Genomic DNA, 11,244 nt, shown 5'->3' with positions numbered 1-11,244 from the left:
CACACACAAATAACTGGGAGAAATAAAACAATACAAAAGTAGCGCTTGCAAATTGGAAGTACAGACATTACAATCTTTTCTGTGTTTGATTTATTATGTTAGGTGTCCATTTGATTTATATTATAGATATAATATTCAGGATAAAGAAAAATAAAATTAATTAGGAAAAAACTGTAGAAATGAAAGTCCCAGTAAAGGGAAAACGGTCAAAACGTTTTAAATACTGGTACATAAATAAGTTAGGCAATTGTGAAGTAACACTGTTGACTCATCTCTCACTCACAATGAAAACAACACCAAATACCAGTTTACCGATATAATCAAAACGACCAATCATCTCGTTAGACTTCGGTGCTATTTTTTTCTCAACTTGGAAGCCTTTTCCTGTGTGAGACGTAACGTCAGGTGGGCGTGGCTGCACCTGTAGCTCAGGTAATTTTATCTGCGACAACAAAAATCCGCTGAACCAGGAAGTGGCTCATTGTTCCCGCGGAGAATCCGATTAAGGAGTTAAATTTTAAGAAACGCAATCCGGATTAAATCTATATGAAGATCCAGATCCTGTTTAAGAGGTAAAATGAGCAGACATTTCAGAGTGGGCTTTCTGATGCTCTGTGTCCTGGTCTGGTCCGGCCTGGCTATTGAGTGTGACTGGGACCAAAGCATTGATCCAGAGCAGGGTGTGGACCTGGGCGCTCAGGGCGTCGAAGTGCTCCAACTTGATGGGCCGGCGGAGGTGACGAGCCCGGAGAGCTGCCGGGCAGCGTGCTGCGGCCAGCCGGGTTGTGACCTAGCCCTGGTGGGTTACCCGGCAGACGGAAGTCCGCAGTGCCAGCTGGTGAGCTGCGGGGCCCCGGGGCGGGATGCGTGCGTACTCCAGCCTAGTTCCCAGTTCAAGGTTTATCGGAGGACCGTGAGGAGGGAGGCGGCCGATGCGAAGCCACACATCGTTCCGCTGCAGAACTTCCAGGAGCCGCCGAGCAACGAGACCAACAACAGTAAGATGTGCAACATTCGTAGAATCAATCAGTCTGTGGGGCTGATCATTGATCATATATAGGCAGTCAGTGATTAATCAAGTGAGATGAAGATGACCTGATTGATGGAGGAAATTTCCTTTTATTTTACAAAAAGTGTTACACAGTGTCATCAATGAATCCATCAATCAACCAATCAGTCAATCAATCAATGTAACTACACAGAAACCACCCAGTTCTGAATCAGGGTTTGAATCTGTCCTGATTTCTCTAAGATTAAAGTTATTTCAGCTTTAGCGTCTGCTGTTGTTCACAGCTTAGACTGATTATGGAGGAGTCACATCAGGTTTTCATAAAACAATCTTATTTGAGATAGCTTTTCAGGTTTTCTGTAGGTTTGGGCCCTGGCCCCTTCAGGCCCCACCGTACATGTCAGTGTCCAGATTTACAGATGCAAACTTCAGTTCATTTAAACAGCTGTCAAAACCTTAATAAACAATTGATGATGTGTAGTAGCCACAGCCACAAGTAGTTTTATACTTATGTAATAGAAAATGGATCAAGTCTCATCAAGTGTCTTTTATTATATAACATGATCCTTGTCAGATTTTGATCTTCCAGAAGTTTGAGAAAAGATTAAGTTTGTTCAACCTTTTGCTGTTCTTACCTGAATAGGAAGTAGACCTACAGTCTACTTCCTCTTGACACCTGAGAGCCAGAACCATGTTTGGAGCATTAGACCCTCTCAGTCTGTGCCCCACACATTTAATACAATATTTCATTAGCTCTGATTACAACCACATTTACCCTGAGTTCTAGGAATGCAGGCTGTCCTTTTTATTTGAATGTTTTTTAGTGTCAGACATATTGTGACGGCTTTTAATATGAAACATAAAGAAGTGCTGAGCTTTGTGATGACATTTGTGTTTCTGATTAAGAATCAATAACTGTCAACATAAAGAATAATATAAGTGAATGTACCTTTGTACCCATCCAAGTGGATACTGAGTCATGTCAGGAAGGAAGAAATGCTCCTCGCTCAGGAATTTACAGGGTAACTCCAGGGTTGGATCTTCAGGTCAGACCAGTCACTCTGGTTTTTATCTGTGAAAAGGACACCTGTGAGGGGAAATATGACAACACCTGAAAACCCAACACTGGAGTTCTCTGACAACTGGAAAGTTGTTCCTGCATGGAAATAGATTTAGTAATAAATAATTTCAAAACGTTTTTGTGGCCTGTAACCTGTTCACCTCAGTTAAGACAAAAAAAAAGAAAGTATCAAAATGTGGTTGCACAAGTGTGTACAGCCTCTTTTAATTGGGAATGTGGCTGTGTTCAGAATTAACCAATCACATTCAAATTCATGTTAAATAGGAGTAAGTGCACACCTGCCATAATTTAAATTGCCTCTGATTATGGAGGGCCAAATAAAATATGTAAATAAATCTAATTACTTAAATTAATCACTTAAAATAGGAAATAAATACTTAAATGTTTCATTAATGCATTAAAATACCAGTTCCCTTAATGTAAGAATGTATATAATTATTTCATGGTCCTGTTGCAGTACTTAATGAATTAATTGTATCTGTCAAACTCACCCAACAAAGTCAGTGGGCGGGGCTAATGCAAATTTAGCTGAATATTGCTTTTGTTAAATCTGGAAGTCTTTCAAAACATTGCAGCTACGCAGCATGTGGTTTAACTTTCTTGGGAGTTGGTGAAAGACATTTTAGACCTTTCAGAGTATGAGGAAGTGCGACCTGCTGATCCAGAGCATGCAGTGTGTAAAGCAAAATTATTGAAGTTGTTGGTGTTTTCTGTGCATGTTCTCATTCATCCAGGTTATAGTCATATGGAACGCATCAGTCTGACTAGTCCTCACTAGTCTGATTGATGTGTTCGAAACTGAAGCCCCTGGGATAAGGAGGCAAAACGTCTTTGACAAACTTAAGTCCTAAGTCCAGTTGCATTCGATTCAGTTGTTGGTCTTACTTCTGCACTTTCCGACCAAGATATTGAATTTCAAAGAAGTACTCCACCGCTTGAGACACAACAACACATACAAGGAACGGGACAGTGAACATTTAACATACCAACTGCAGTTCTGGAGCAGTGCATTCTTTCTAGTAAACAAGCTTGTCAAACTGCAGCAATGTTCAGAATGTCAATAAAGAATATCAGGAGGTGCATGCAATAATGCGGTCTGAAGTATTTATGTTATTGGTCTTGTCCAGATACTATGCCTCACCCCCCCCCCCCTTTTATTTTTTTCTTTTTTTTTTTTTTCTTTTTCCATTTTCTTCAAGAGGTGTTCGTGTGCACAGCACTAGTTCGAAGGGAGATTCCCAAGCATTCGGTTCTCATTGTCAGAAGGTATCAGTCATGAGAAGTGTACAAAAGAATTTCTAAGGTATTAGATATACCGTGGAACACAGAGAAGCCAGTTATCATTAAGTTGAGAAAATATGGCACAACTGAAGCATTACCAAGAACTGTATGTCCCTCCAAAATTGAGGAAAAATATGAGAAGAAAACTGGTTAGGGGGGCTGCAAGGGAGGCCAACAGCAGCCTTAAAGGAGCTGCAGGAATTTTTGGCAAGTATTCGGTGTCTATTACATGAGACAACAATATATACCCCATATTCTTCATATGTGTGGGTTATGGGGAAGGTTGGTGAGATGGAAGCCTTATGAAGAAGAACATCAAAAGTAGATGGGACAATGTATTTATGGTCTGATAAAACCAAGGTTGAACATTTTGACATAAAAACAACACCACTGATCACCAAAAGAACACCAAACGCAACCTGAAGCATGGTGGTGGCAGCATCATACATTGGGGTGCTTTTTATTCAGCTGGAACTGGGACCTTAGTCAAGGTGGCGATAATTATGAAAAATTTCATATACCACTCAATGTTGGCACAAAACCTTAATGATTCTGCCAGAAAGATAAAGAGGAATCTCATTTTTCAGCAAAACAACAACCCAAAGCATTACACCAAAATCAACAAAAGAATGGCTTCAACATAAGATTTTCATTTTGTAAAGGCCCAGCCAGACCCCAGGCCTGAATCTGAAAACCTTTGGGGGATCTGAAGAGGGCTATGTAAAGGAGATCCCCTTGCACTCTGAAAGATTTGGAGCATTTTTGCTAAAAGGAGTAGGAAGACTGGTAGCAACTATTCTGAAGTCAAGATGTACATGCTGATACCCAAAATGAGTAAGAGTTGTAATATAATCAAAAGGTGCTTCAGCAAAGTAATAGTTTAGGGGTGTATATATTTATGCAACCACAGTATTCTAGTTTTTGATGACATCAGAGCAATCAGGGCAAAACGAGCTGTGTTCACTATTTCTCCCTCTGTGTCTTCAGTTCGCTGTCGTTTGCCAATGAAGGTTGGGTCCTGTCGGGCAGCATTTCCAAAATTCTACTATGATGTGACCAGTCAGCGTTGCCGCAGCTTCATCTATGGCGGCTGTAATGCCAATGCAAACAACTTTGAATCCCGGGAAGCATGTGAGGCCGCATGCAATGGAGTCACAGGTAACAGACCTGATCTGTGACCCTCTTTCTCTAAAGGTTGTTTTGGGATTCTCTGTTGCCTTTTATTAAAACTGACACAATTACTGAATCCCAAATAAAATGAAATCTGAATGGCCTGCGCAATCAGATTGTGGAGAAACACCAGTCTTCTTTTAGATAAACTCAAGTCATATTCCTGTTTTCCAATAAACTTACCTTTTCTCCTACAAAAACACTAGTCCTCTTCAGGAAGCTGCAATTTCAAGCTGTAAAATAAGGGAAGTTCTGAGCTGATAAATATCAGTAGAAGCTTGTTTTGAATCTTGAGGATCAAAGTTGACAGAACCAGTTTGACAATAGTAATTTGACACCACACACACACACACACACACAATCTGTTGTGTTTTTAAACAATTGTGTCAGTGTGTGTTTTCAACTGTACAGTTAATCCAAATATATTGACCAGAAATGCCCTGGGGCCACAGAGACAGTCTGCTTGTCATTTTAATAAGCCCAACAATTTCTTTTTTTCTACTTCACCCCAGCATGTGTCTGTGTGTGACATTATTGTCTAATGACAGCTCTGCTTTTGTGTCGTGTGTGGGTGGTTGGGTGGTGTTAATGATCAGCTTCCCTGGCTGTTTATTTTAGATTTAGAAAAGCACCACAACTTGAAGTCAACTCTGTCCGTATTGGTCTGTTGTGTGTAACCGTTATGACAGCCTGTCATGCTGTCTTCACCAAGTTTTTTTTTTTTTTTTTTTTTTTCCTCCCCCCCAACCATGACACAGACATTTGTGTTTGGTGTGTGCAGAGGAAACCAGAACCATTATGACATGGTGGATCAGTGTATGAGCCACTGTAGCAAATGCAGTAAACAAGGAACTTTACCCATTTTAATATTTAGTAGCATGCTGACCCCTCAAAAATCACGAGATGACCCAGACTGGACTCAGCGTGAATGCACTGATAACTCAATATTTCCTTACTGCATCTGTCTATTATTGAATTGTGGGACATATTCGTGGTGCTGGGTCCAACTGTGTCAGTGTCTGTTGTGTCTTTTTGAAATGTGTTAAACTGTGTGTGTGTAGGTTCAGTTCTTCCTGATGAGTCCACTCGTACTCCTCCCCATGATCAGTCTTTCAATCCAAGTAAGAATCTCTCATCTTATTGATTTTGCCAGTTATTGATTACACAAATTAACTAACCAGTTATTGCCCTAGCATTTCAATGCCACTGTATCTTTATTTAATGACATCACTTCCTTTCTTGCTGCTGATCAAGGGGCCTGTATCATGAGGCTGGATTAAACATGGCCAGGATGTCTTTTTGTTATTGGGCTTCACTTACCTAGAAGTCCGCAATCCTGATAAGCATTTCACAAACAAACAGAGCCAAGGATTTCCCATCTAGATCAGTGCATGTTTGCATATAAGGTTTTGCTACATGCGACCAATTAGACCATGGAAAAAAATGCAAAAAGGTGCATATTTCACAGTGTGACTATGATACTATGATATTGAACATATGAAGACTATAAGTCCATGATTCATTCAAAAATAACGCAGGTGCAGCTGCCAGAAGACACAAAAAATGCTGGCAAAAAAATTGCTGACTCCCTCATTGCTTAAATTCCCAGGATTATAATATTAAATCCCAACATTTACCTTATGTATGTTCCAGAAATTTCTGCTTTTTTTCCCCCCTCCTCACTTCTTTGATAATTTTAACCTCATTATTTAATTTCTTTCTTCAGTGGAGCAAAGCAAATTTGGAAGCAAGCCTGTTAACCACGTCTGGGAAATCAAGTGTTTTAAGTTGGTCATGAAATCTTCCCTGTCTTGAAAGCTCCTTACATTTCTATCGCCCACATCAACAGGCTGGTCTGAGAATGGGTAGAACGGGTTGCAAGAGGACTGATTGGTCAGTAGGCCATCTAATATATACCTGCTGACCTCTTCTCCTGATCTTAACCTGCTCCGGGGCAGGTTAGGCATTCCATCTAAGTTACCATGGCAATTTATCCCAATAGAAAGTAAAACGCCTTCATGAGACTGAAAACCCAGGATTAACCTGGAAGTTACCCCTGTAAAATGAAATCCAGCTTTAAGATATAGGCCTCAGATATATGTAGATATTAGATGTCAACAACCAGCACCATTCAAACTGACTTCACTTCCTGCACTAGATATTTGTCTGCCTGGATATGTTAAATTAACCAACAATGCAGATTAATACTAAATTATGTTCCATAAATGATCAGCTTGAAGGAGAGAAAAAGGAAGCACTGAAGCAACAGGAAGTTTATCCTGACAACACCACCTTATTCATGTGTTCACACTAATTTTCTCTCTCTCTCTCCAACAGTGATGTCTGCTGATCAATATACTGGTAGGTTTCAGTTTTACCTTCCAACATCATCTACTGTTACTGCAGTTTTCAGAAAGCGAAACAAAGAGATCCGGACTTAAACCTAAGTTCTCATCATCACACCTAATGTCAGAGCTAATGTCTCTGTCTCTCTATATCTGTGTTGCTGTGAGGATGTGCATATTTGCGTGAAGATTTACTTGGTTTTTGTCTCATTATGAATCTGTAAATGTTTTTTCTGTCTTTCGAAAAAAAAAAAAAAACATTCCAGATGTTTAGCAACTGCATGAAAACATACAGACCTAATTAATTAAAGAAACTATGAGGGCAAACTTAACATGTCTTTCTATGCCTTCATGTCCAATTAGAGAGCTGTGAAGTGGAGCCTCAGGTAGGCCCCTGCAAGGCTGCATTTCACCACTGGTACTACAACAGTAAGACCAAGAAATGTGAGCCTTTCATATTTGGAGGCTGCAGGGGAAATAAAAATAACTACATCAGCAAAGAGAGCTGCATGGAAACATGTTCAGGTAACTAATACATCGGTCCGTGGCTGTACAGGTGAGATATATCTGTCTGTCCCTTTACAGTTAGGGGTTAAGTGCTAACTACAGATGTCTTTCACTATTGGTTAGTGTCAATCCTGCCGTCCTCTGAGAGGTCCTCAGCTGATGACGACGAATACAAATGTGAGAAACTGTTCAACACAAAAATATTAATAGATGTGAAGTTCTGACAAACTAATGATGTTCCCCTCTGACTCTCCATTGTCTGTCTCTTTGCGTCATTGTCCCTCGGTATCAGATCAGTGCATGGTGACCTCTGATCCTGGTCCTTGTCGTGCTGCCTTCACCAAATTCTTTTACAACCACGACACAGACACCTGCCAGACATTTGTGTTTGGTGGTTGCAGAGGAAACCAGAACCGTTATGACACAGAACAGGACTGTATGAACCGCTGCAGCAAAGGCGGTAAAATTGAAAACTTTCGTTTGATTTCTAGAAGCAAGGTTACCCCAATTGAACTGCCCTGATGTAGTTCTTCTCTTCCAGGTTCCTTTGAAAGTCAGCCTCGTAACATCTGGTTTTCAGGTGGGTTTCATGTGAACTGTTCTATCAAATAAAACATCTTGAATTTACTGTGCTACAGACACTAATTAATAAAATTAATAAAACCATATTGAATGTCCAAATCTGCGTTTCAAAATCAGTCTTTCACACAGGCATTTCATAATAGTAGCCTAATGTATGACAAAGTGCTCTTATCTTCATTTTTTCTCCTGCAGTCACTCTGGCAGCCCTGTCGGCTCTGTTGCTGGTGACACTCGTCCTCATCTTGCTGAGACGTCGCCGTCTGTCCCGCCGTCTGTCTTCTGTTAGGTAAGATTGCCCTGTGCAACCCTAGTGTCGCAACTGACACCTGCTGAATCAGAGACACGATGAAACCATCACTAATACTTTTAATGATGTGTTTCTACTACTTGCTTGGTCTTCAGTGATAAGGAGGAGCTCCTTCCAGATCTAGATGAACAGTCCTCTGTGGAGTCTCTGACTGTCCCAGAAAGTCCCAAACCTGACAAGGCCTGAGGCAAGAGCCTGGACCCAAAGTTTGCCGAGAGTATAGAGAGTGTACTCCTGTGATATTATGACTTTTGACTTGACTATGAAATTAAGTTTGACTCATCCTCAGATGAGCTCACTTTCACCTTCTCTAACTCCACATATTAGGAGGTCATAACTCTTGTTTCATTAACTGCAAGGTGAAACACTGCCCAATATGCGTGTATACATAGATACACACACACAAACTTGTGTTGGAGGGCTATTGCCCTGCATGTTTTAGATGTTTCTCTTCTCCAAATGATCAGCTAGGCATCTGATAAGGAAGCCACTCATTTGAATCAGTGCGCTTCAGAGCTCAGCTAACCATACCCTGACTGCAGCTCTGTACTGGAGTTCCCAAAGTCTAAAATTGCTTCTTGTAAAGTCCTGATATTTAACAGACACCTGCTCGAATTCACCTTTCTATGTTTTCTGATGAGTTTAAAATCTGAACACATATATATATATATAATCATTTGATGTTACTGATCATACCATTTGATTATACTTTTCATTATTCAGTTTTCATTATTAGATATGTGTGTGGCATCACTGTGGGTGGGGTGTGCGTGCAGTCACAGGGGACACAAGTTTTTCAGAGTGTCAGGGACAGATGTGAACACTTGCACTCCTGATTGAACTGCATTAACCTTGTGAAGGAAACTTTTTGAAACTGGTTAAAAAATAACTAATTATAAAATGATTGGAAATCAGTTATAATCAAGTGTTGATGGCAAAGAAATGTAGAACACATTAAAAAGTTTATTTCTCTAGTGATTTATTTTTTTTAGGATTTTAATTTATTCAGTTATTTTCTGGGAATAAATATGAAACATTAAGATTGTTTTTTGTTTACGTTTTTGAATCTACAGATAATTAAGCAAATTTGTCACTTTGAATTTAATGTGACGAATCAATGGCACAGTAAGTACTTCTGGTGTTACATTCTGGCCTGTGATTTTTACCTGGATTTTTAAGTAAAGTTGTCTCCTCTATTGACTCTGTTTTCTTAATAAACATTTCCATCAGTTATTTCCACCATATCCACCAGATTTGTGATTCATAAAGTAGAAGCCTAGACCCTCAATTGCATGGCGTGGAGAGACAGCGTCCTGGGTTCAGATCCAGCTGGGAACTTTTGCTGCATGTCAGTGATCTGCAATTCCAGAATGAATCGTTCAAAACTCGAGAGTCATCTTGCTGTTAACTTTTTGACTCGTCCCTGCTACCGTTAGCTTCTGCAAACAGAAGACTATTGTCACTATTGTGCGACTGTGACATTCACGAATGACACAAGTCACTGAGTAACAGATGCATCACTGTGCTCTGACAACAAGATCCATGTTTTGGATTTATCCTTTGTATAAGGTTTTGCGTAAATAAAGCGACTGTGAAATATGTTATACGTGCAACACCCAAAAAAAACTTTGTGGCACATGCATTGGTGAGTGAAACACAGCAAAAAAACAAAAACAGTTTGCAACTGTGACTTGGTTCCCTTCAAAATGTCATGAAGTTGATCATGTTCCTGTTTCAAATCAGAAGATTTAACAGTATGAAATCAATGAGTACTGGGACTGAGCAGAGTTTGTGTGTCAACTAACTCAGTGATTCAAATAACTCAAATGATCAATTCACTTTGGTGAGTGATTCATATAAACTTGAGTCAGTGAAAGGGATATTTTACAAAGAGAAACAAAAAGTTACACTTGGAGACAGACAACACGGCCCATACCAGCCATAAATAACAAATTTATTGCAAAAGAGTTCAAATTGCATTGAATAAAATAGCAAAAATACAAATACAAAATATTATGATTAAATGATAGTAAAATAATGTAATATTAAAAGCCTTACAAAATATGTAATTATGAAAATGTTTGCTTTGTGTTGGGATGCCTTAATGTTAAATTTTCACAGTGCAACAACAAAAATACAGCAGCACCGCCCCATGCTTTGAAAATGGTTTGATCCACCCCATCCCTCCAACCTTTTCCTCTCGCCGGCTCTGAGCGCTTCATCTGCAGAGTGATAACAATGCCCTTCGAGAGTGTGAGGAGTAAGCACCTGGCATAAACCCAGATATGTGACATATGTCTTTACTTCTACCACTCAATACCAATACATTATTATCATCACCTGTCCTTATTTCTGCTGCATTGAGTCTCAGATCACTGTTTATGTTGTTAGGTAGGAGTTAGCTGACATATTTTTCTTGCTAAGAAACGCTACAGGTGTACAGTCAACATTGTACCTTGGGCAAGGTTGCCTCTCTTTTATTATTTTATTATTTATTATTAGTATTAGCATTATTATTTGGGAGATTTCAAGCACTTTTCTTTTTTTGAGAAGTTGATTTTTATGTATGTACTTGTATGACATAATACAGACAATTAGGGAAAAGGCTGAGACAAACATTGAAAAAGTCAATTTCTGTTAATGTGTTTTACATGTTGTGCATTGCATTCCAAATAAAAGTCTAAAAATAAGACTAGGATCCATTTTTGGTACTAACTATAGGGGGCTGTTTTACTCCACAAACATACATATATACTGTTTATATGTATAAGTATATGCTGAGGAGCTGCTCTATCAAAATGAGTTGTCTTCTTCCAGAATTTAGTAAATTTGTCCATACATATGTTCAGGGATAAAGTCTGCTTTTCTATGTTATAGATTTATTTTATGATTCCAATCCATTCCTCATTTGCTGTAGCTCAGCATTTAAATATTGTGTTAAAATGTACAAAACTGTGAAATT

At 39.3% G+C, this 11,244-nt stretch overlaps 1 protein-coding gene across 2 annotated transcripts; it reads left to right on the top strand.

The window, feature by feature from the left end:
• The first annotated feature begins 443 nt into the window (after nucleotides 1-443).
• On the top strand, nucleotides 444-9,526 carry LOC115052740 (papilin-like). Of its 2 annotated transcripts, XM_029517042.1 has the most exons (10): nucleotides 444-998; nucleotides 4,359-4,529; nucleotides 5,603-5,662; nucleotides 6,879-6,902; nucleotides 7,250-7,411; nucleotides 7,517-7,570; nucleotides 7,686-7,853; nucleotides 7,935-7,973; nucleotides 8,168-8,261; nucleotides 8,378-9,526. In XM_029517042.1, exons 1-10 carry the CDS (start codon nucleotides 578-580, stop codon nucleotides 8,466-8,468), a joined length of 1,284 nt encoding a protein of 427 aa, XP_029372902.1. In that variant the 5' UTR covers nucleotides 444-577; the 3' UTR covers nucleotides 8,469-9,526. The 2 variants fall into 2 exon arrangements, with proteins under 2 accessions (XP_029372902.1, XP_029372903.1); XM_029517043.1 differs by lacking the exon at nucleotides 5,603-5,662.
• The last annotated feature ends 1,718 nt before the right edge of the window (nucleotides 9,527-11,244 follow it).

Source organism: Echeneis naucrates, chromosome 13 (assembly GCF_900963305.1).
Source record: "Echeneis naucrates chromosome 13, fEcheNa1.1, whole genome shotgun sequence".
Lineage (NCBI taxonomy): Eukaryota > Metazoa > Chordata > Actinopteri > Carangiformes > Echeneidae > Echeneis > Echeneis naucrates.
The sequence above is the reverse complement of the archived record's forward strand: the minus strand, read 5'-3'. Positions and strand labels throughout refer to the sequence as shown.